Source organism: Moschus berezovskii, chromosome 7 (assembly GCF_049115385.1).
Source record: "Moschus berezovskii isolate FMDL1 chromosome 7, NW_MosBer_1.0, whole genome shotgun sequence".
NCBI classification, from domain to species: domain Eukaryota; kingdom Metazoa; phylum Chordata; class Mammalia; order Artiodactyla; family Moschidae; genus Moschus; species Moschus berezovskii.
The window spans coordinates 36,668,263-36,694,437 of NC_142466.1; the positions used below are offsets into that span (position 1 = coordinate 36,668,263).

At 34.4% G+C, this 26,175-nt stretch overlaps 1 protein-coding gene across 6 annotated transcripts in view; it reads left to right on the top strand.

Moving 5' to 3' along the window:
* The window catches only part of NFIB (nuclear factor I B), a 261,129-nt gene that overhangs the window by 228,121 nt on the left and 6,833 nt on the right, over nt 1-26,175 (top strand). For 2 of the 6 annotated variants that reach the window (XM_055428211.2, XM_055428213.2), the window contains exons 10-11: nt 2,511-2,593; nt 12,392-12,480. The exons of 1 other annotated variant lie outside the window; for it this stretch is intronic. In XM_055428211.2, the coding sequence (XP_055284186.1) occupies nt 2,511-2,593; nt 12,392-12,480 (172 nt within the window). The remainder of the gene's footprint in view (nt 1-2,510; nt 2,594-12,391; nt 12,481-26,175) is intronic. 3 more of the 6 variants (XM_055428214.2, XM_055428216.2, XM_055428217.2) reach the window with 2 other exon arrangements.

A 26,175-nucleotide genomic window follows, 5' to 3' on the forward strand; every position in this document is an offset into this window, starting at 1 on the left:
CAACTACCTTCACTTTCATTGTCTGCAACTTTTTTTTTTTATTTACTCTATCATGGTGCATTGGGTATTATGCTTTTTAGCATGGCCAGAACATCTGAAATGTCAGAGATTTAGCCGGTGAATTGGCAGTAGCTCATACCAGTAACTCAAGTGATTCCTTTGCTTCTTTGTACAGAGTGCTCAGAAGTACACAAGAAATTATTGCAAAGCTTTTTAATTGGCTTCATCATCCAAGCTGCCAGCTTTCTAAAACTGGAGTTGATGTGCACAGACTGGTAATAAAGTGGAATGGATAAAGTTCTAGTCAGGAGGAATTAGCTTGCTTCTCTTCAATTATTCTTATTTCTTAAATCCAGAGCTTCTATTTGCATTGTTAGAGCAGGTAAATCCCGATGTTCTAAAAATTCTGTGTGAAATTATAGAGATTCAGAGCCACTGGCTCTTTCTTTATTGGCCATTGGAAAGATGCTCTTTTTTGTGTGTGTGGCCCCTGAAAGACTTGGAAAGAACCTTACAAGAAAAGTGGACAATACTTGTTGTGTACAGTGAATTCAGCATTCTTTCTTAAAATTCATGAGGCCCCATAGACTAATAAAAACCAGATAAACTTGTAATTCCCATTAATAATCATTAATGCTTAGTAACTGGTTTGTTGACAGAGGGACCTACACTAGTGAATACTTCCCTGAATGCACAGAAATGGATGAGTCTCAGTCAAGTGCTCCTTAGTGCTACCAGTTAGCCATGTACATTACAGTCGCTAAAATACTACATCCAAATTTCAAAAGTGGATGCCTTGGCATCTTTAAACAAAGTCAGAAGTTTAAATAAAAGCAAATAGAAAACAAAGATTTTTTTAAAGTAGCTAAAATTTCCAGAAACTTCTGGGACCTACTCTTATATTGTCATTAATAGATAAGATTCAAGAAAAATCAAACTGAAAATGATCACAGCTCGACTTATGGGAATACTGTCAGCCTGTTTGTTAATGGACTGTTTCTTATACTCACATACAGGTTGATCAAAAAGGGATCTGATGTGATTTACAAAATCATAAAATAATCAAAAGGAGTATCTTGATTATATAAAGATAGCTTCATCAGTCCATTTTCCATCCTGCATAAAAGTGATATACTGAGCTGTTTTTCTTTCCTATAAACAAAATTGTAGCTACAACTCTGCAGGCACCAGAAAAATTGGCCATTGAATTAATAAGTCAATAAAATTAAAGAAAATACAGAGGCCAAGGAAACCTCTTTTTCATCATTGAAAAGAAAGAATGACACACACTTGGTGCCCACTCCGTAAGGGTGAGGCTCTTCAGTGCTGTGCATTGAATTCCAGAGATCTGCAGATTGAATGGGGACCACTGGCTGTTTATGACTGCCATTGCGTGAATACTTCATTCAGGAATAAAGAAAAGGTGAATTGTGAGCATCTTCACTGTTTTAAAAAGCTGACTTAAAAAAGCTTCACTGGATCAAATGAACATGGCAGAATTAATGTATTGGTTTTTAAAAAGTCTTCTAAAAATTATTGTCTGGATTCCTCATCAATCTGGAGGTTTTGAACCAAATATTTTAGCTTTCTTCAGACCTAGAAATGTGACATAAATGATGACAATTTAGTTTTTCTGTTTATTCTGACATGGAACAATGGGGTTGCTTAGTGCTTGGAAGATGTATCAGTCCTTTCCTTGTGTAAAGAAGCAAAAGTCTTTAGGACTAGGGAGACATTTTCTTTGGAAAATTCACTCTGCACCAAAAAGTACCTAAATGAAAAGTACTTGCAAGGTGAGACCAAAATAATTTAAGAAGTATTCACCTTACGCACTTACTACCTGGTGGCCAAGTATTTAAAAGGGGCTGTCAACTCCCTCCCTGGATCAATCACAAAAGATTGGCTTTTTGTACTTCTGGAAAAGAAATCATTTTTTTTCAGAAATATATTCTATCAAATATAATAAAAATTCTCCTTCATGTTAATAATATTAACTTTTCTTTTTAGTAAGACTTTTCAGTAAGACATTTTTCATCCTGCATCATCAAGTACATCTGCTTAAATTCCATCATTTAAAGCTTTCACTTTTTCCTAACAGACTTTCAGTCTGATTTTGCATTTAGAATCACAGACCATCATTGATTATTCTGTTGCTAGACACCCAGTATCTAGTAAAAAGTTACATCTAGGAAAGACTCTACTACTTAGCCAGTATTTGGTACTCCTGCAAGACTGTAATTAGAGCTTGTATGAGATGCCCACATCAAAGGATAGGATATGGTTCCTGGATGGATTTGGTGGAGGAGAAGGATAAACCAGTTGACTTGAGGTCAACTATCATTTCTACCACTTGGGATTCCCTCACACAAAGGAGAAGAGAAATAGAGATACACCTTTTTTTTTTTTTTTTTTGGTTGCAAGTCCCACTTCTCTGGGTTTCTTTTACGTGGACAAGGTGTTCATTTGATAGTTCACAATTTTTATCTTTGTTTTTGTTCTTCCTTAATCAGCCTACACAGCCTCAGGCACATCTCAAGCCAATCGATATGTGGGACTAAGCCCAAGAGACCCATCCTTCCTACATCAGCAACAGGTGGGCAAGCTTCACCCAGGTGTGATGGTGTAGCCACGCTTTTGCACTGGTGCTTTTCTCCATGCTGTCTCTCAGATCTGGACTCAGAATGGGGCTCACGGGACTTCTGAGAAAGAAACTGATCATTTCATTTTCCAAACTATTTTCTCATTTATCTTTTGTTTCTTGTCTCTCTAAGCAGGGTTTCTCAAATTGGCTCAAGACCTTTTCCCTGTCTGTAGCATATATCCATAACATCCATGAAAACAGTGTTTCAGCTCGAGTATTTTTCTCAGTCTTATTGGCTATTGAGAACTTACCAGCAGCCTATAACTTTCCAAGATGAAAATTGCCAACTATGTAAAAGGCCATTAGAGTAGAAACACAACACGATTCACAATTTGTGTTTTCTTTTTCTGTTTTTGAACACTTTCATGTTTCTAGTTGTTTTACTCCTCATTTTGTTTTTTTGGTTCAAGAAGATGAATTATGAAGCTGAAATCTCAGGCAACACATCCTTCCTATTTTAATAGGTTTAAATTAGTTTACTGATTTCAGATGTGATAAAACACTTTTTTTTTGGTTCTGTTTTCGTACATCATTTATGTTTCAAGTAGCATTTTAAATTTCACATCTCATTAATGTTGTAAATTTAATGCAAATGAAGTGTTTATCCAAACTGTGAAAATATACAGCCAGGATTAATGGTAGCTTATAAACAAATTAGCCATAGTCAAAAGCATGGACCATACAAATAAAAATATCCCATGATTCTAGTTACAGGATGACAGAAATAATTTTAAACACTTCCAAATTTAAATGTATATTATGATGCATATGTTTGCTGCTCTCAAGTTTTGATAGCAGAGCGGTTTGAAATTAACAGTGTGCAAAATACTACATAGGGAAAAATAGGCTATAATGAATCAGAAAGAGTTGGTATTAATGAGCTTACTCTTTATTTATAATATACATTGTATGTGCATCTGAATTTTTACAGATGTAACAAGCCTGCACAGGTACTCACGTCAGCTTCTTTTGTTCTAGACCTGTCCACCTAGTTTATGCTTAATCATGTATATCTGTGCCTCGCGTGGAATTTTCAAATCCTGCCCAGTTGCAGGCGAAGGTGGCAGACTGCTTATATTAAAGGTCACCACATGCAGAGTTCAGAGAAAATCATAAAGATGATAGCTTATTCAAGATACTTGACGTTTTGCCAGGTTTAAAAAAAGCAAAACAAAACAAGAGTGAGAACTAACTAAAAACATCTGTACACAGTTATGAAAATACCAAATAATAATTAGTGGTTTTGCCAGCTATTGGCTTTTCAACATAATTTTCTGAAATGTTGCTTTTTTTCACCTCTAAAATTGCTATAATATGAAATGTGCTATAATTACTAGAATATGGTCTGTTTGAAAAATGTATATGTTCCTTGTGTTTTTTAAAAAACTATGCAGGATTTAAAGATTTAGAAACTTATTCTCTTACAAATCATTCCACATATTTTCAGAGATATTCTTATCATGGGATTTGCATTTTTTATGACACATCTCTAGTTTTCAGTTAACTTTTAATTCATAGACTCATGCCTCTGTTATTTAAACCTGTAGCAAACACATTTAGAACATGATAACCACTTTCATGTATTTAGAAGAAATCGTCCCATCCTCCTGTCCTAGCCTATCGCAGCTTTAATTTTTTAATTTATCAATTGTGACTATCATGCCTCATGTAATTATGACCACAACAATTGATTGTATAAAAGTTACTTCTCCTTTCACATGTCCAAGGATAAATCAAGAAAATTTTATAGGCATCAGGGGAATATTAGTCAATGTAGATAGAGTTCTGAGCACATAAATTGAAAGATATATATGAATTCCAGAACTACAAACTTTTTTCATCAAAGCCCACCACTTGTTATTTAAGTAGAGAATGTCAAGTGAAGACCTCTTACAGTATAAATATGATTTGATTGGTCAAATGCAATATATATTTATAGAATATATAATGTGTATTGATCTTTAGAAGAAAAATTATATGTTTCATAATGAAAAATACAGTGTTCAACTTTAAATACCATACAAACCAACAGATAATTTGTCCTTTGTATAATGAAAGAATTGGTGTTGCTTTTCTGCATTGAGAGTGTGATATGCTAATTCATAATAAGCTACAATTTAAGATAAGCAGAAAATGAATATATATGCATATCTTACTGTACATGTATATTACTAAACTAAGGCTGTAGTTAAAAGATTTCATTTAGTTTAATCCTTTCAAATTTTGAAAGAATCCTAGAGATGAAATTTTATGTTTACTGTCTAGGAACAGAGGGACAGAAATGGTTTAAATGACTTCAGTAGAGTAAAGGTTATTCTTTCCTACAGCAGAAATGAGATTGATTTACTGTGTCCTTTCATTACTTTCCAAAGATTTAAAAGAGACCACTCTTCTAGCAGCAGGTTTTAAATGCATTTGGTTTAAAGTACTCAGTGATGAATGAAAAGAAAAATCAAGGGGTACATGAAATAAAGGTAATCAATCATTTTATATTAGCTAGGAGAAATTCAAAATTAGAAAGGCAATGGTTTTAGTCTGAGAGAGTTCTTTTAAACATACCCCTTAGCTTTTAATATACATGACCCCTTAAGAATAAATATTGTCACCAGGTACATTCTTCAGTTTATTGGCGACTGTTTTATAAAGATTTATCCTTTTAGGTTATGAAAAGTATTGATGTGCATTGTTGAGTGCTATTTTTTCTTAGAAAAGAACTTTAATATAGCCTATATAAATTAGAGTTAACAATAAATTTAAAATTGTTGAATAATTTTGACTATCTTATAAATAATCTTTCCACACAATGACACTGAAGCAGAGCTTTCAGTGTAGTTATTTCTGACCTACAAGGACACTGGCTTCTTACATTGAATGAAAATATTAAAATTAACCCTGTACTCCACTGGTAAGAGTAATATGTTCATTTTGGCAGATCTGAATACTAAAAGCATATGCTTTTATAACCATTAACTTGGTAAACATGCAGTTGTTATTAGTAGTTATACATCTTTGTGCTCCTTTTTATAATGATTATTACTGATCAACACTGGTTGCTAACTGCCTTGAAATAGTAGTTTCTTCTGACATAGGAATTTCACTGCTATTATAAATGTGTTATCTCATTTGAATCTGAAAAATAAAATCACACATTCATAAAGAATATTTCAAAAATATTTCTTTAAGCCAATTGAGTATTTTCAATTAAAAACAGCCCTCTAGTTAGTTATAATCATCAGCTCATGCCAGCTGATCAGAACTTTGAAATTTTCCTCTATCTCTTAACTCAATCTTGAGTGCTGTTCAAGGTCTGGAACCAGACTCTCTTTGAGATGATTGACCTATTTAATGCATTCACTATTGGCATGGGGGAAATCTTAAAATCAGAACTTCAATTGGAACTTCATTTCTCTTTAACTTTTCTGTTGGACGGTGGTGTCATGGCTTGAAGAACTCATGGGTCTCTGGCAGACTGAACTCTTTAGTCTTTGCTGAAAAATCTCTTTTTACCTTTTCAGAAGTGTCAGGGACCTCTTCTCTGGCTTAACTTCATAGAAGTTTAGTAAAATGTGGTGTTTCCTTTCTACTTTATACTTCCTGAACACACTGTGCACATTCATTATGATAGGCAGTGAAGAAACTACATTTCATCTCCCTAGGAAAATGGGAATTATATAGCAGAGTGTCGGGTATTGCTTAGAAAATACAGACATTATTGTATTATTGTATAAATCTAGTCTAACAATCTTAGTATAAACAGTGAGTATGAGACCGCTTCCTTGAATTAGCACTGCTTTCTAATCTGATCAGCCTCATAATGAACTTGCTATATTGCAGGTCTTTTTTCTTTGTTATCCTGTAAAGTTTGGTAATGTAAAAGAATCAGTTAATTTGGTGGTCACTGTTATACCTGAGTGTGAGGTCATTATAAAAGTTTAAATCCTTACTATCATACATCAATGCAACATATTTAAATGCAACATATTTTAAAAACCCTTATAGGTTGGAAATAAAAGTCTGTAGCTAAGAAGCTTCTTGTTTGGAAATAAAAGATTACTATTGGAACCAGCTACTAGTGTACAAAATAACCTTTGATGTAGATTTGAGATGCAGCAAATGGAAGGTCACTGTTACCTTCCCTGAAACAGCAAAGTCAAGTGAGCTCTAGTTTATAAGATACAAGGCTTATTTTCATATCTCAAAATTATAATCTCCTGAATATATATGCTACTTATTATTAGAGCTTATTAATAATGCTACTTATTAATGAATCAGTGGCCTAATCAGCTCAAGTCCTTGCATTACTTCTTAGTTGCATGGATTTTATTGGTGCCCTGGCTTCCGCATGTTACATCTCTTGCATGGCTGTATGATGCTCTTATTTCAGATTCAATCACTGGGCTACTTTCTATCAAAATATTTTCAACACTTTTCTTGATCTAATTGTGAAACTAGAATTTGAAAGGACTTCTTGTTACACTGAAAAATTCTGTTCTATCTAATGGCCTTTTTAAGACATTGCCTCTGTAGGATTTTTTTTATTTATCTAAGATATTCATTGAAATCTCTATATTTGTCCTGACAAATGGCATAGCCAAAGCTGGGTACATGAAAACCACTGGCAAGGTAGTCTTTTATTAAAGGCAAGCAATTGAAAGGCCACAAGTGGACTATCAACAAACTTTTCAATAAAGTCAGGAAGCAGGCTATCAACACTTGGGCTGTTCTTATTGTGTCTGTTATCATAATTGACAGCTTGACGTAAAACCCTATCACATGACTTCTGGGTAGGTATGTAAATGGATAAGAGGTCACTTTTCACATATGCTAGCTGGAAAGGAAACACATTTAGAGGAAGTCTCACTCAAAATAATGACTATGCAAATGTTTAGCTTTTTTGGCTAGTTCTTAAATTAAAAAAAAAAAAGAAATCTTCCAAAGTCTGCTTTTATCATTCATTGATTCATTCACTTACTGGTAATGAAATGTTAATATCCAGATAAATTATTATAGATAGCATAAAAATAAAATTATGTTTACTGTAATCTTAAATTTCAGTCAACATAATCACAAAGGGAAAATTGTCTTTTCTGAAAATTTTAACTTTAGAACCTTTAAGTAGAATCAGGGGAAAAAAGGAAATTATATAAAGATTTATAATTATAGACATTTTAGTCTTAAATATTTTTGAGCTGTATATGAAAAACAGGGTAGGAAAAGAACAATGACAGCAAACTGGTATGGTGGGTGAGAAAGGGATTAGGAGTCAGGAGGTGTGGTTTTAGTGTTGACATGACAGGGCATGTCTAGGCTTGGACAAGTCTTGAAACCTTCTCTCCTGTGTTCTTATCTTGGAAAGAGAAAATGAAGAGGTTGAACTATGGAATCTCCAAGTTCCCTTGAAATCTTAAGTTTTACAGGTGAAAGTAGCCTCCATTTAAAAATATAAAACCTTTTCATTTTCTAGTTCTTACAATTTATTATCAGTAGTGTTTATTTAGCTTATGAACTAGGCATACCCATTTAACTTAATTCTACTGTGTTTATTAAATATTCAAGAAGCACAAACTTCAGAAAGCAATATTAGATGTGACTTTAAGGTACCAGGATGACCTGGAATATCTTTTTCATTTTTATATTGTTTATAGGTTCCACCTATATCACAATTTTATCTTGACCATTTTCCTTGTTCACTAAGGCTATACCCTTTTCCTTCAGAGTCATTTTATCTACTCTCTGGGAGATAATTAATAAAATAAAAATCAATCAAGAGTTAAGAAAGTATGGAAAGTGGAAAGTATGTATCCTCAAGGATTAATATTTTTAAGCACCCCACCCCAAAAGCACCTCCACTCACCAAAAATCTATTTCTTTTTCTTTTTCTGGGGCTATCCGGAAAAATGAAGAAACCTAAAAGAACATAAAACACACCTTTCAAGATACTCCCTTGAGGGTCCCTGTAAGGTTGGAAAATAAAAATCGAAAAGATAAATTTGCCTGTGTTGATTATTCTGTTTACAGTTTAATGGTTTACTGGTTCAGCTGAGAGCTGTTGTCATCATAAGGGACTGTTAGTACATGGGCCTATTTGCTGAGTCCAGCAAAGTAGAACGGTTTCTTACCTTCTTTCTTTTGTTCCCAAAGCTAATTGCGAGGCATTTACAAAAGCCCCTGTTAATAACAATGGAGCGCCTTCATGTGAATAAACAGACTCTTATTCTGAAATCACAGGCAATGTTGATTCTACCTACATGAATATCTGAGTGCTCTGTAGGCTAGGACAAGATCCAGATCTTAGGTGTTTCCCCTTAGGCGGATTTTTTTGAAGGAAGCTGGATGGTCCCCATCCTTGTTTTTCTGAAACTCATTTGAGTTAGACTTAGAATAAAGTTCTCATTCTAGAGCCTTTAGGGAACTTCATCCTAAGAACATCTGCAGTGAAAACTTTACCTTGCTTTCTTTTTAAGTTGTTTGGACTTCTTCAGCCTCATCTCTTCAGTCATAGCTTTTTTAAAGGAGAATATTAACTTCTTTACCTTACCTTCTGTTTTCTTTTGGAAATCTGGGCATAATTGTTTTAATATAAAAATTTCCTTAATTTTCTAAACAATTTAATTTCATGTTTGTGGGTACATATAAATTAAAGAATTTAAATTTTATCTGTGTATTTATGTAAGAATATGCATGCAATCAAATCTGTCAAAGGGTCTATATTGTTACAAATGTAAGCATTGCTACAAACGTACAATTTCAACTAAATTTCTGAACTACTTTGCTCCTGCTGTTTTAAATTTGGTTACTATCGGGGGCAGGGGGGAAGTATCCTCCTATTTTTTGAGGAAAAATTCTTGGAAAAATCACTAGGGTATTATTGAAGCTTTGCAGGAAAAATTTACATTAGTGAAAGGCATATATTTATGTACCACTTACAATTAAAATTTTTAATTAAAAAATAATCGATAGGTAAATTACATAACACCAACTCTCTCACGACAGAAATTGAGGATTCACCACCCTAAATTCAATAAGAGTACCTATCATTTTAAACATTTAAAGCCTAATATAAAATCCATTTTGGTTAGGAATTCTGAATCATACTAACACCAAGAATATTTAACTTGTTCCAAAAAGAAGCTTAAATACACTTAATATTAACTTTTCATCACCTGAGAATCTGTTCAAAATTTGTTGAGTCAGAACTATCATATTCAAACAAGATTCTTAGAAACTGATTTTATTAGGAAATTTTCAGTGAATATGCAGTTTCTATTTTAATTATTTTGCCCAATCATGAAGTTTATTAAATATTAATGAAGGATGCTTTATGCAAAAGGAAGGGCTCTTCATTAAGTTACCTGGCTTAAGTAGGTTATAACGTATAAATATTTCTCCTCAGAAACTTTTGGAAATGTTGATAATGCCAGCCCACAATCTAAATAGCTAAATAAATTTAAATTGTATTTTATATTTTCAGTAACTGAAGGGAAATCAACACTAATTAATATCCTGCCCATTTCTTTGGCATTTAGGTTATTATTAAATAGGTTCAGTGGTTGTTTTTGGTTTATTTAAGCATAATTGTCTGTTTGGAAGAAGATATTTTGATCTCATGTACCTTAAATATGGTTGAAAATGAAGAGCTGTAGTGAGGTTTAATCCCTTTGAGGCTACTGCTGGGAAAGAAACATCTAAGACTATGTTGATTTTAAGTGTTCAACAGGTGGCCAAAGATAGCATACTGGACATTTTGTAGAAATAATAAACAGAAACAAGCAAAAAACTAGCAACATGAACAACAAAAAAACTGATTTACATATGCATTCTTCCAAGGAGACAGTAGTGTTCACAGTTGTCTGAGAAGAAGTCAACCAGTGAGAGATACTTAGGTTCACTTGGCTTTGTGAAGCTAGCTTCTCTTTCTGAAAATTTTTCCAGTGTAATCTGAGAGGCTCATAGAAACTAACCTGAAAGTATTGGCAGAATTATGTAATTTTAAATATACCCCTCCCTTCTTCAGAATATCTAATCGACTCAAAATTAGGACTAGAGCAGAATCTGAGTGGTCCTTAAGATAATTGTTATACAAAGCAAAACACCTTCAACTCTTTTTAGATTGTTTTCCTAGTATTGCTTTGCGCAAAAGAATGCACTTTGAAGGAGGCAACTGACTCTTACTGAAAAAATTTTTTTTTCAAATTGCCTAATTATATTGTATTTCTGATTAAATGCTTCATGTTGAGAACTTTTAAAACATCTTGTCATAAAATTTTGTTCTGTTTGATTTAAAATGAATCAAGTATACATTTTCTCCTTTATGCAGGCATTAAGATCCATTTTAAGAATATTTTTCATTATAATTTAATTTCTTTACTGACTTATGGCTTATTTATGAAATGTATCCTAAGCAAATTTTACATATCTTTTAACTGTCTACATTAAGTGAACTATTTCAGCTTTTTAGCTAATTATTTATTTGATTAATTAAAAGTTCTTTAATGTATATAATTACTTTTACCTGAAGTCTCAGTATAATTAAAATGCATGTTTGGGGAAATTTAGATGGTATTTTTGAGCCTCAGAGAGCTGTAGAAAAATAAGCAAAACCAAATATTCTCAAACTGCAGAATCACTATTATAGTATGTAGAAACTAGTCTTAAAGGGAAAGGCTCTTAATAGCCTATTTTTTTTTAGCCGTACTGTTATCAGAAAGGATTAAAGTAACTTATCATAAGTTTAAAGGGACTTTGGCTCCAATCATCATCTTCTAGAAATTCTTACTGAAAAGCAGCACGCCAGGTTTAGTGGATTGCTGTGCATAAGTCCTCTTTTCAGTGCGAGATTCAGTTAATTTACAGCATAGCTATCTACAGATTAAAAACCATGATTTTCCAGTGTTTTTGTTCCCCCCAAAGCCAGATAAGTTTACTTTCTTAAGCATAAAAATAAGCAATATATCTTTTCAATAAATCTGCTAGCACTGTAGGGCAGCTGTTAACCAAACAGAGCTGGATAGGGTTACTGGAACAACCTCAGCCTCTGAAGGGCAGAGCTGATGATTTGGAGAGCTGGGAAGAATTTGTTTCAGCTAGTATTTGGTGCATTCCTCACTCTATTCAAATGTGGTAAAGGACTTCCAGTGCCATTACTCTGAGTTTAAAATAAAGTAGAAACTAAAGAAAGTATCAACTCTTTATGGAAAAAAAAATGCCAGTTTGAGTAAAATTAGTAAATATCTAAAACTGAATCCCTTGATGCTTCTAAACATAACTTAGGGGAAATGTTTATAAAGTGGGGCCTTTCTCCTCTAAACTGCATGTCTTCTGTGTTTTGCAAACTGCATGCTTAAAGTTATTGATTATTTTACTCAGTGCAGATGATTTGGTATGTTATATATTTTTAAAAGCTTAAAAATTTTTTTCTAAGATATATCTCTCTCTATTGAACATTAACGTTTGCTTTTATTTCAGCTCATTTTGTAATCTAATTAATGTCTAATTGTTATGTTCTAAGCACTCATTTCTCTTGTATGCTTTAATTAATAGAGAAGCATATTGCAATAGCTTTTTCTGAAATATATTCTAGGAATTTTGCTTTTCAGAATAAGGTTTTCTTTGCTTTTTTTTTTTTTTAAGTTGCCTCTTGGGAAAATGAGGTTAATGCCATGTACAGTACTAGTTTGCATGTGTTCATTTAAATACTAAAAACTGTAGTACTGCTCGATCCATATCTGACTGCTAGGTTTCAATTGACAGCTGAGGATTTGTGACTGGACCATGAATCAAAACGGCAGGCATTTATACCCCAGTACCAGTGAGGATACATTGGGAATTACTTGGCAAAGGTAACATTTTAATTATTTCCAACCCTACACTTACACTTAAAAATTACGTGAGCTACAGTGTTTGTTTCTAACTAGCTTTATGGAAAGTATATGTTAAAATTTTAGTTGTTTTAGCTATACCATTCCTCTTTCTCTACCCTCTTCCTCCTTATTTCTTATTGAGATATAACTTCAAACTAATAGGAGACTAGAGCAAATAGTAATTAATGATTGGAATTTCTGAGTGCTGTCAGATGTTGTCAACAGTTTATAATATTGCTGAGGGAGGGGCGGGGAGGGGGAGGAGGTTATTTGACACTTAGATTTAGGACCTGAAAATTGAAATCATAGTTTTAGGGAAGACTTTTCAGCTATCTGAGGGTAAAATATTGGCTTTTCCCATTATAGGTTTTTCTCATTTCAGCTCTTCTTTTTTTTTTTTTACTGTTAACTTTAAGTCATTTTAGACTCATTTACTCCCTTCTCAAAGGAGGAAAGATAAAATAATGTTCAGATTAGTCAATTTAACTGTTTATTAGCAACACTCATGAATTTCGGTGTGTGGGGGGGGATTGTTGGAATCAACAGCTAGAGAAGGAATTTGGTTTAAGAAAAATTTAACTTCTGTTTGTACCTTGATGTGAATCACTGAGAATTGATTTGGTTGGCTGAGAAGATCACTCTAAAATTTCATTTTTGAGAATAGTTTTGATGGTATCTCATTTACTGGTTTTAGAAAGTAGGTAGTGCTAATTCAACTTCTTATGAATTATTTCAGTAAAGACACATTGTGTCAGGTTGACAAATTAAATGATTAAAATTCATGATATAATCATATGTAATGAGATAAAAATTTATAGAAGACTGAGGTAATCCCATAAGGAGTTCAACAAAAGTAGAGCCAACATAATTTTCCGTCTCTTCTCTGATTGTCATCTTCTCTTTACTGAGCATCCCTATGTTAAAAGTACGTTCTCTAATATTGGTTATAAAAGCATCTTCATATGCTTGATAGGAAAAAAGAGTAGAGTTTCAAAGAATGAAATTAATGAAATTTCCACATTTTACTCAGGTAAAAATCAAGAAAATTAGTTAGATTCTGTTTTAAAAGCTTGTTGACTTTTTAAAATTTCACTGTCTGAAATGAATGCCATATGACTTTTCCTCTTTTTAGAGACTAGTATACATCCACTTTAAAATGTATAGATTTTTACCTTTTTGATGTTTTTTCCATGAAGCTTATAATATTCGTCCATTTGGAAAAAAATACAATGTATACTTAGAAAAGATACAGTCAGTGAAAGAAGATAAACTACTTATTTATTTAAACAGTTTTTGTTAGTAAGTATTTTAAAAGTTGATTTGACTTGGTAACACAGTGTTTGGATATAATTTTATTTATCCTTACATTCCATATTCTGTTGTTTGGCTAAACGGCCCATTTCTACACATAATCCTTACTGTATTTAGAAAAAATTGCAAGTTAGATGGCAAGTGCTTGGGTTTTTTAATGTGGATGTAGCTGTGTGAGTTTCCAAATCTGTGGGTTACTGACTGACATTTACTTATCTAAAACTGGGTAGTATTGCTAAAGTACATTAAAGTGAAATGAGGGTATAAATTGCTGGAGACTTAAAATGTAACTGCACCTAGTTCCTAGTAATGTTTCAACTCAGAAATTGATGTTCCCAAAAAAGAAAAGGTGAGTGGACAATGAATCATCGCAGAACACAGGGACTGGAGTGAATTAGTATGATGAATAAACTCATTTCTTAAGAGAGCTTTATTCATCTTACACATCACCTTCTTGGTGAAAAGTTGGTGTGGTCATCAGCTTCAGGTCATAATCACTCAGGAAAAAAATCAATTATTTTAAGTTAAGATTTTATTTTTTCTCTCCAAAATAATGTTTGGGGATTAGTAGATAATGATATGTAGAATGGCCTTAATGCTTCAAAAAGTTTGACAAAGATAGTTGGTTTGTTTCTTCCCTTTTTATCATGATTCAGGGGGCACATAATTGATAATAAAAGGTGAAATGTTCATACATTCAACAGGTATTTATTGAAACTCTGTGGTGGGCAGTCCCAGACACTGCATGACTGATACACACCCTCACCATTCTTAAAAGTATCTTACAGTTCAGAATAAATGAACTCAAAGGAGACAGCAGCTTGCTTTGCTTTGTTATACTTATCCAAAATAGGTACAAGTGTGTCTGTATTGGAGAAGGCAATGGCACCCCACTCCAGTACTTTTGCCTGGAAAATCCCATGGATGGAGAAGCCTGGTGGGCTGCAGTCCATGGGGTCGCTACGAGTCGGACACAACTGAGCGACTTCACTTTCACTTTTCACTTTCATGCACTGGAGAAGGAAATGACAACCCACTCCAGTGTTCTTGCCTGGAGAATCCCAGGGACGGGGGAGCCTGGTGGGCTGCCGTCTCTGGGGTCGCACAGAGTCGGACAGGACTGAAGCAACTTAGCAGCAGCAGCAGTGTCTGTATTTGATCATACAAATAGGCCATGTCTGTGGCACAACATATGCATAATTTATGCATGGTTTATAATATGTGTCTTGCAGTTATTTATGAAACAATTTTTTTCTGGAAAAAAAACTGATATCAAAAAAGAAATCAGAAATGTCTGCAATGCTATTACTTTTAAAGTAGATAACAGACATCTAAAATCTTAAGCCCATTGCTACAAATTTCGAAGGATCTGAATAAGTTAAATCATTTGCCTCTGTCCTGATGGAGTAAAGAAAATATCAGGTTATTTTTGTTGTGCACCCCTGGAGACTTTGCAGTAGCAGAGTACAAGGCAAAGAAAGTGTTTGGTTTTACTTTGATTGCTGTTTGCTGCCACTACCTTCTTGGTATAATCACTGTTCATGGTTGCCTCCTTTCTGCTTTGTGCCCGTCCTTCTGTAGAGGTGTTTCCATGTCAAAGGTAATTTCTTCCTCGGGACTGAAAATGGCAGTGCCCAGGGAGCTGTGCGAGCATAAATCAAAGCTGGAATATTTCCTCCATCCTTTTCTTTCTCCACGCATCCCCCAATCCCAGTGTATAAACATTCCCTTCAGAACTGAAGCTGACTCCTTTGGAAAGTTTTCACAGACTTATTAAGTTGCAACCCTGAAGGTGTTTTGTTGTTTTGACCTTAGAATTTTGGGAGCTGTGTGTGTGTGTGTGTTGCTTGCCTCTTGAAAATGTGATTTTTTTTTTCCCCCTAACCCAAAGGTCAGGTACTGCAGTTAACCCAGAGTGAAATCTCTTGGTGGAGTGCTCACTTCTGCGAGTCTGGAGGGGCTCAGCTCTTAGCAGGGTAATAGGTGATGAGTTGCTTATGCTGTTCATGAGAGTACTGTTGTGTCTGTGCTTTGTCCTCTGATGTGGACAAATTGCACTGTTACTTCTGTGAGTTATGTGGGTATAAACAAATACAGCAGTTAACTCCCTAACTGGCTTGCTTTCTTGAAGCTATAGCCAGAACATAGCTTGTAGTATCAAATATGAAAGAGCGATATATTTGAATGAACAAGAAAGCCACAGGACAATCCAAGAATAATATAAACAGAAGTTATTTTAAAACATTGGAGGGAGTGCTTTATGCAAAAGAGAAACTGGATTTATTGTTTCAGTCCCTCTTTTCCCCCTTCACCTCTTTCAAGAAAAGGCAAAGCCACAAGTGAGTGGCTGTATGTGTCTGATGGCTTCTATAAACATAGCAGCAGCCTTCAGATGGCTAAAATAAACATGTGCGTGTTACTGAAGGATATGTTTACACAAACCATTTGCTCAGCCTCTGAAATAATGAATAAATGAAGATTTTACTGAAATAATTGGAGGGATTTTTGTGTTTCTGCTGATGCCATAATTGAATGGCACCGAAGAGACTTTTATCAGCTATTTTCCATGTTACACGTGTTAGCAGTTCCTTTCTATGAGTTGAATACTTCATTCTGTAGTGACTTTACACATGTTTTTGTAAGAAATTGTCGTTTATTACTGCAATTCTAGAGAGTTGCTTGATTTCCCAGGAGAAATTTAGCAGCCAGTAAAGATTATTTAGATCTGATTGGTCAGGAGAAGGAGGGCAAAAAGGAAGGAATAATAGCATTCATTTCATACATTTAAGTCTATTTGCAAAACCCTCTCCTCAAACTTGTACCATTTTCATTGCTTCATCCTTTAAACTTTTCTTTGTAAAATATGTCCTCAATGACCTAGGAATGAATATTTAAACAAAATAAATTTCACTGTTGTGTTGCAAATTATGTTTGTATGTAAAATATACATATGCATAAAACATGTATGCATATATGGTGTGTATGTACATACACATGTATGCATGGGTATGTGCATGCATATATGTGTGTATGCATGTGGCATGTACAAACATGACATGTGTATGATGCGGGTGATGTGTGTACTGGCTTTAACACTAAAAACATTTTGGTGTATTGGGATATAGCTGATTAACAATGCTGTGAACAGTTTCAGGTAAAACAGTGAAGGGACTTAACGCTGTGTACATGTATCCATTCTCCCCCAAACCCCTGTACTGGCTTTAGGTAATGTTAAGAGTTAACTTGTATTTCCACATTAGACATAGACCATCCCTACAAATTCACCAGCTTAGCATTTCCTGCTTTCAGTTTGTTATCTTGACACATAACTACAGTACAACAGCTGGGTTGTTCCTGGAGTTCCTGGGGGGAGCTTTATTCTCAGAGTGCTGAATTTCCTTTTCAGCTGTCAGCTCTAACGTGTATTCAAAATGTTCAACTTTTTACACACCATTCTGGGTCCCTAGCACCACTCTGGGACTATGATAGAAATGCTGATAAGGAGGTGGCTGAATGGGAGAATGTGGTTCAAGGAGGAGAATTTACAAAAGCCAAAATTGCACATGACCATTGTTTGGGAACTAGAGCTGCTAACTAGTGTTGCTCTTTGTATTTGGATATTCTATGAAAAAGAATTACTGTTCCGTTTTCATGAAAATTATTTGCACCTGTTATGAACCCAAAAATTAAAGGGTGAGCATTCTTAAAAATAATCTTGATCTGGTGTTTATACACACGCAGTTATCTGTAATCTGGCTGTTGAAAAATACATTGGGGATTTGTTGCAGTTTTGCCTAACTTTCTCCATTTGTAAAGAAAGATTTGCACAACACAACGTTTCCTTTTTATCTAGGAAACTCTTCAGTAGACTTCCTAAGAAATTAATTGTATTCCAGCCAGACTTGCATGCTGCCATCCCACAGGAAATGGGTCAGCAATCCATTAAGATGCCATTAGATAATCTAATTTGGAACTTAATCTCTAAATTAACCATGCTCCATACTTGAAGCATACTTGAGAGAAAGAAAAAAAGTTTACGTTTGAATCGATAGGGGAGCCGAAGCGTGAAGAAGGCTGTTTGTTTTTTCTGTAGCTGTGGTCACGTCTCAAGCCGTCTGGTAACCAGGAGAAACCAGACATGATGTAATTCCAGATTGAACTTGAACTTCAGGGACTTAGGATAGGGGAACAATGGACCGTAGGAATCAATAATGTCCATTTTCCACATGATTATGTTTGGAGCTTTACGTTAACCTTCATGGGAGAAGCAGCAGGATCTGCAGTGTGACTGAAATGGGATGACCAGAGACAAGATGTCAGAGGAAAGAAAACAACTTTTTCCACGATATTTTCTGAGCAGCACTGCAGATTCCAGCAGGATTAGAAAAGTTCCCGCTCTGCAGTAAACGAGTGGCCTGTTCAGAGCACTCTTTGTTCGCTTAGGTAGGACAAACTTAATCTTACGTTTCCTGTCAGATGATTTTTGGCTGCACTAGGGGAGAGGGAGGAGCATGATGCAGAAAATTCCCAAATGTCAACCTTGCTGATTAACCCTTTGCGATGAAAGAAGTACATTAAACACCTCCTTTATTTGAAGATGTTTAATGGAAAGTGCCATATTTACATATGCATTAATTCCCCAAGAAATTTAGCTCTGTCACTGCCGACGCCCTTTAATAACTTCCTTTATTCATTCTGCTGCTTGCTAGTGTTACTAGGAAGCATACAGTGTGTTTTTAGTCATATTTACTTAGATGACAAAGTGTATGAATCGAGTAAACAGGATAATAAATGTAATAAAAAACTACAGAAGGAGAAAAAGGCAAAAATTCAAGACATTGAAGAAGACAAATTTTGAATATTCAGAAATTGTAGAAATTTACAGTTACTCTCTCCTTTGTTAATTTTTGTTTTATGACAGAAGGAAGGCTTTTTTGTACATGTGAACAAGGTAGCAGGCATAACATAAAAACATGTTCAGTTCCTTAATTGCTTGTGATTTTATGCTTCAGAATTCTGATACAAAAAAAAAAGATTCTCTTTTAGAGGTGAAATGGTGCAAATAACACTGATTTTTGCTTTTAAAGGAAAATCATTTGGGAAAGGATTGCATTTTGCTTTTGCGTAAAACTTACATTTCTATTTAATTTAGTATGCCTAGGGTGATTTTCTCTAGTGAAAGACACTATTTGGAAGCACTATTTTTGTAGAGAATTTTGTCTGCTGTTGAAGACTCACATATGCTAATAAGGGGGCTGTAGCACTTGTAACAATAGCCCTGAAAAGGAGCTGGGGACAGAGGGGAATACAGACTAGAGAAGGAGGAGGGAAATCCACAAGCAGGATTCTCTGTGGGAGGATATCAAATCACTACTTTGAGCCTGATAATTCTATATTTTTAATTGGCTGAAACCTCCCACAGCTACATAAATTGTTATATACATATGCGTCTGTATACTGTAATTTATTTACAATAATGATTCTCTACCATTTTCAGTTCTAAAGCATGAAAAGTATCTAGCATAGTTTTGTTTTTTAAATTTGCCCAGTTTAGGGGAAGAGTGTTTTTCTTACTTATGGCTAAACATTTTAAGGAAATAAGTTATTATTATTCTCAAGTATATTGATTGCCTTGTTGAAAGGTCTAGGACTTTGTAAGAGCTGTTTACTAACGGTACAGACATTAGAATGAGCACATTAGACCTCTAGATGCAGTGGCCGCATACATAACGGCTCTTCTTGCCCTGTGCTGTTCGTTAAATAACATATTTCACTGGCATATACAGTTATTTCACTTAGAAAATGCTAGTTCTAACACACGGTAGATTTAACATGCCATCCAGCATGCCGTGATAACAAAACACATCTGAAACAACTGAATATAAATTAATGAGCTTTGATGGCCTACCGATTTGATATGTTATTTTCAAAATCGTTGGTCCCCAAAGAGTAGCAATAAAGCAAGCTATTTACCTACTTAGTTAAGAAACAAATACATTTCTCTTTCATTACTATGAAGTGCTATTGCTTGCAGTTAGAATAATTCCATGAGCCACCTGCAGTTTATGATATTTGGTGTTTCCCAGAGAGCCCACAAGAGTACTTTGCAGTTCAGGTAAGAGCCAGCCAGGGAGCTTTCCAATATAGATTATTACAAATAGTAACAATCATTAGAAATCATCTTGCATGCAAATAGGATCATTCCAATGGTAATAATGATCCTTAAAAAATGGGGAAATAAATCGAAGAAATCCAAGACCTGTGTAAAGCACTTTGTATATTTCACTTCTGGTTTTAGCTGCATCAGAAGTGGAATGCAAGCAAGCGATTTATAGACATGCAGCAACATCTGTATATACATCAAAAAATGCAAATATTGTCCTCAGATGAAAAGAATCTTGAATTAGATAAATAAAATACAGTTTTTTTGTGTTGAAATTTGGACTCAAAAGTTATACTTTTTGGGGATTCCATTGTGCCTAAATGATATGGACCTTAATTCATAGAAATCCCTTGTATAATTCTGGGAAATTATGAATTCTTGCTTAGTAATATACATAATATGTTTCACAAAAGAGGGAGATGAGGTGAAGTGTAGTGGGTAAGAATGTAGGCTTTAGAACCACACTGCTAGATTTCAAATTCTGGCTTCTACAACCTAAGAGCAGGAGTTGGGCAAGACACAATTTTCCAGCTTCGGTTTCCTCATCTGTAAAATTAGAATAATAATCATACTTTTCTTATAGGTGTATAATGAAATTTGAAAACTTTAAACTAGGTCTAGCATGTAGATCAGTGCCTGGCAAATAGGACACACTCTGTAAATGCTAGTAACTGGTATATTTAATAAATACCGTTTTCTTTGCTCTAGTACATTAATGAATTCTTAGATATATTATTTTTATGTAATAATTTAATAATTCGTAAATATATGGGTACTTAAATACTACTCCTGTATTCCTTCCCCTGGCCTAAGTGGGCATTTTTTTCACAAGACAGTCTGTAGCATTTGTATTATATCGAAATAAGCTGCCAGTCCAAATGCACACATCCAGGACAGCATGGTTTCTGACTTGATACTTAATTATACTGATCTTGATTGGTTTTTCCAGCAGATTTTAGCTGTTAATAGGAAAAATGTTTATTGTTTGGGGAGAGAAACTAATACTTGTGTGTTAATATTATGGAAACAAAATTAGGAACATTTAGCCAAGGAAATAATAAACTTTCCTTCTTCGTTGAAACAGGAACAATGGAACGAAGGGCAAATCTTGCTTTTAATGAAAGTATTTAATTTACTTATTATCTCTTGCTTTCTGGGCCATTGCTTATTTTTATTGCTATCTATAAGTAATGTGGCTACTGGTGCAGTTGAGGTATGTATAAGTATATACAGTTCTTGGTGTTTCATTCCTATATTTTTAAGCTTCTTGAAAGAGTACTATCTCTAAAGCAGATGTGGTAGTCTTATGACTAAATCAGTATGCAAAATCTGAATGGGTGATATGATTCATCCCCTCAAAAGTATTAGAACACTGGATACTTTGACATTTTATAACATGTTTGACAAGTGGGTTGCCTAGCCCATTATCAGATGCACATTGAAATTTGCCATTCTTCAATTTGAATAATTGAAGAAAACCTATGTCTTTGGTTCTTTACTCAACTTATGATTCCATATATATATATTTTTTGTACCCTGTGGTTCTTGGGTTGTTACCAAGTTAAAAGCTAAGAACCTAATCCTTTTTGGCCTAGAATACACAGTCACAGAACACCTAACTTTTAAAAAGCACAACCATCGACTTTTGACTTTGCCCAAAGAAGGTTTCTCCCTTTCATTCTTTCAGTCTCTTTACTCCTTCTGGATGCAAAGACTAACAATTTTATCCAGTTTGTCCTGGATTTTAAATATATAAAAAGTGTATCATTTTTAAAAAGAAATGGGTATCTTCTTCCTCCTTAATCCTCACCATAAGGTCACTCTAATAGAACTTCAACTAGATTTGTTTTCAAAGGAGATAGATATATCAAATTTCAGAGCTGTTTGATCACCTAGCCCAGCCACATGTTCTGTGCACAAGTCTGCTGCAATACTAGCCAGGGTATAATCCAGCAGTGTGGGGCATGGGCAGTTCATTGTCTCTTGAAGTGAATACGTTTTGCCTTTAGAAAGCTGTGTTCAAAAGTTCTTTTGAATGTTTGGTTAATGTCTAACTTCCCAGGGAAGCAATGTAATAGTTAAACAGCCATGGGAATCAGATAGAACTAATTCACATCTGAGATGTTGGTGGGTAACTTTGGGTGAATTTAAGCCTCAACTTTCTCATCTGTGAAAAGGGAATAATGACAGCAATGTCAATAATTCACTGAGATTAAGTGACATAGGATGTGTGAAACACTCAAGATGATATCTTATTTATAAAAGGTCATCAGCATTATTATCTTCTGAAGGTTTCTCCCTCTATGCTAATTCTGTCTACTGGAACCATATGGAAGATATCTATATTTCTTTTCAACTCAACTGTCATGTCTCCCCTGTCTCCCTTTACCTGTTTTCAGATGACATAATTTGGTGTATTTCTTCACCGAAGTAATGCCACACAGTTTGTTTTTCTTGAAGAGTGATACAGGGAAGAAACACAATGCTTCCGAGATAGTCTGATCAGAATAAAATGAAGCCATACCATCACCTACCATTAATGTAATTTGTTTGTTTGCTTCTTCCCTCTGGGGATCAACCACATCATATATTTGACCAGAATCATATGAAAATATTATCCGTGAGGTCAGATGTATTGAATTTTTTTTAGAATTTTTATTTAACTTTTATTCATTTTTAACAAAATATCTCAATACATACTGAGAGCATATATAGAGTAGGAGTCACTAGCATGAATTCTCCTGTGTGTTATGGTATTGTCAAAATCTTTGGGGCTTTTTTTTTTGGTGCCTGATTTTTCCACGAAGTGCTTGTATTCTTTTTTTTTCTTTTACTAATATGGCAGATATATATATATATATTTTAAAGACATGCTTTCAGTCATGCTCATCTTTTGTTTGCCTTTAAAAAAAAAGGTGATTGGGCAATGGAAAATTTAATGAAGACCAAGTATGTGCGTGCTTGAAGATATACTGCTGAAAAGCTTAATTTGACTTTGAATATTTTGAAATCTTTCAGTTATACTCTTATCTCTTAATAGACAGAGACACAGATTAGTGGATTGAAAATTAAATTCCATGTAGTTTTCATTCTATTAGGAATTAAAATCAGTAAGCATTTTACATATAACTAGTTGGTATATGTACATAAAAACGAAAGTGTGTTTATTTTATCCATTCTGGTGATTATTGGCATTGACTTATATATAGAGAGTTGATATTTAAAAAACACTGTTACCTTTTTACCCAAAAAACTGTACAATTTGAGGCCTTGTTTTTTGAAATTAAATGATCTAGGTTATTTTGTTTGATTAAACATTTTTTCTTTATTATAATCTTTGAATTAGTTTTACCAGATTTTTTTCAATGGTACTACCAAAAAGTTCTAAAAATATCTGTGCTTATAATTCTGAGTTTTACCTCCAAATTGGCAATAAGAGGCTTATAAACTCATATATGGGGTCTGCACAGTGTTAATGTCTGAGATTTATTTCTCCCCAAAGACTCATAAACAGTATTGACAAATATATCACACACTGCAATTTTGACATGGTCATAATGTAGGATGGGAGGTTCGAAAGGTTTAAATAAACATCTAAATTGAATTTGTTAGATATTCTGCAGCAAGAGTCCTTTTAGTCACTAGCATCTATTTATTTTTATTGAGGATTTTCCAAAGGCTAACAATACATGTCTTTTCTAAAGAACCGAGTAAGAAAGCTATTGCAAATTAAACCTGGAATTTTTGTCTTTTCTGCCATTAATTGGTAAACTTCTCCATTTAAGAGCCACATCTATCTTCAAGCATTAAAATACATTTTATTTTCCTAAAGTATGTAGTTTCTAAATGACTTCCTAGAGCCTACTTAATTTGGGACTCGTTAATTTTGCAAAGTGATTCGTTTGTTGTTGACATTGTCTTTTACTGTCAAGGATTATCCATTTGAGCTAGTCTTTTTCATACATGCTTCCTGCTTTAGGTTAAAAAATAATGGAGATCCATTTTTGTCATTTATTTGTTAAGAAATAATTAGCATCATTTATGGTCAGTAATGAGGGTTGATAAGGTCATTTTCTTTACAGATCTTACCTTTCAGTCAGTAAGATAATCATAGGTTCAGATAATTATGATGTGAGGTAGTACTATTGTAGTACTATATAACTAAGTTCAGTGGAAGGACAGTAGAGGGAAAATATTTAATAATGTGTCATGCAGAGAAGGCAGTGGCAAGCCACTCCAGTAGTCTTGCCTAGAAAATCCCATGGATGGAGGAGCCTGGTGGGCTGCAGTCCATGGGGTCGCTAGAGGTCGGACACGACTGAGCGACTTCACTTTCACTTTTCACTTTCACGCATTGGAGAAGGAAATGGCAACCCACTCCAGTGTTCTTGCCTGGAGAATCCCAGGGACAGGGGAGCCTGGTGGGCTTCCATCTATGGGGTCACACAGAGTCGGACACGACTGAAGTGACTTAGCAGCAGCAGCATGTAACGCTCTTCCCAATCAGTGATGCAAAGTGCAGAAATACTTGTTGAAGATGTGTGTGGGAAGAAAGAAATGTGAAAACAATTAAGTCTCTTTGAAAAAGTTTCAATAGCAACTTTTTATTCTGTACAATTATGATTTTTCATCTGATGATGACATATCTTTTTAGTTTCAATTTTTGGTTTCAAGTATTATTTGGTTACTCCTGCATAGTTAATTTTTGTTAATATGGAACATCTCTCATTTTAAGTCCAGAGATGCCAGTTTTCTTATCGTAGGGGGCCAAATCGCAATGTACTCAGGAAACTATGTGATTATGAGCAACACTTTTAGAAAATAGATTGTTGGGTGTGATTTGGAATATTTAATTGATTTGCCTGTTTATCCAAAAATTATTGAGCACCTACAATGTACTAAGTACTGTATTAGATGGAGAACAAAAAGAGAAATGGACTTTATTTTTATGGAGCTCATAATCTAATCACAAAATCCTTTGAGCATAAAAGGCTACTGTGAAGTTTTTCCCATTAAAATATTAACTCAGAAGTATGTACCTAGACACATAGTAATAAGCCTAATTATTTCTTTAAAAGTATCATACCAAAAGTTACATACCAAGTTCTTTTTATTTAATCCAAGCTTTTTCTTTTTGGGATTGGGTGGGTAGGGAAATTGTTTCTTCAAGCTAATATTCCATAAAGGTTTTTGTACCTTTGGAATTCAAATATGAAAAAAATGAGGATGTCTAGCTTGATAGCTACAGTAGTAAAATCCATCTCACTTCATGGTTCCAAAAATAAAGAAAAGAATGTGAATTAAATTTAGAGGATCAATTAAATTTAAAACACTGAAGTTGTGTTTCCATGCCAGACCATGACAAAACTGGGTATGGAATTGTCAGTTGGGTGCTTTCTTGGTTCATGATTATTTGTGCAGCTGTTACTTAACTGACATTCATTCCAAGTTGAATATTGAAACTAACAATGCGTCTGGTTAGGTATACTCAAAGTGTATGGCATGGGGTTGTCTGTGATATGTAGGTCTTGTGTTATTTTCCTCTATGTGATATTTGTTTAATGAGGGATTATGCCACTAGCAAGCTCCGGGAATTGGTGATGGACAGGGAAGCCTGGTGTGCTGCAGTCATGGGATCGCAAAGAGTCAGACACGATTGAGCAACTGAACCGAACTGAACTAATGCCAGTAGCAATTAGACAACTGTTTTTCAAAATTTTTTGTTTTAAATAGCCCCAAATACAGCATAGGTGAAATTAGAGTCAGTTGGAGATGGGCAAGACTCTCTTCTGCTTACTCCCTGTGGAGCTCCACCCACACCCCTCTCCCAACTCCCAAACGCAGAGCAGCTGGGATGTGGAAACATGACTGACGAGGAGGAAAAGGTTTCTGGTGTCAGCTTCAAACTAAGTATTATGCACTGGACTTCCTGGAAAATATACTTTCTCTTATTGTGAGGGAAAAGGAATCATTTTCATTATGGTTTTCAATTTTGTTCAACCAATAGGCAGATAAAAAACTGAAATACATCACAACTGTTGTGAATTAAAACAAGATCAGAATATAACTTGCAAAGTATATCGATACTGTTGTAGATTTGCTCTTTTCTTCTTGACAGAAAATCATACTATATTTACATCAAAACGGACCAAATATTTTAGGAAGAATATCCTCTCTCAATTAGAGTTTACCTGTGGATG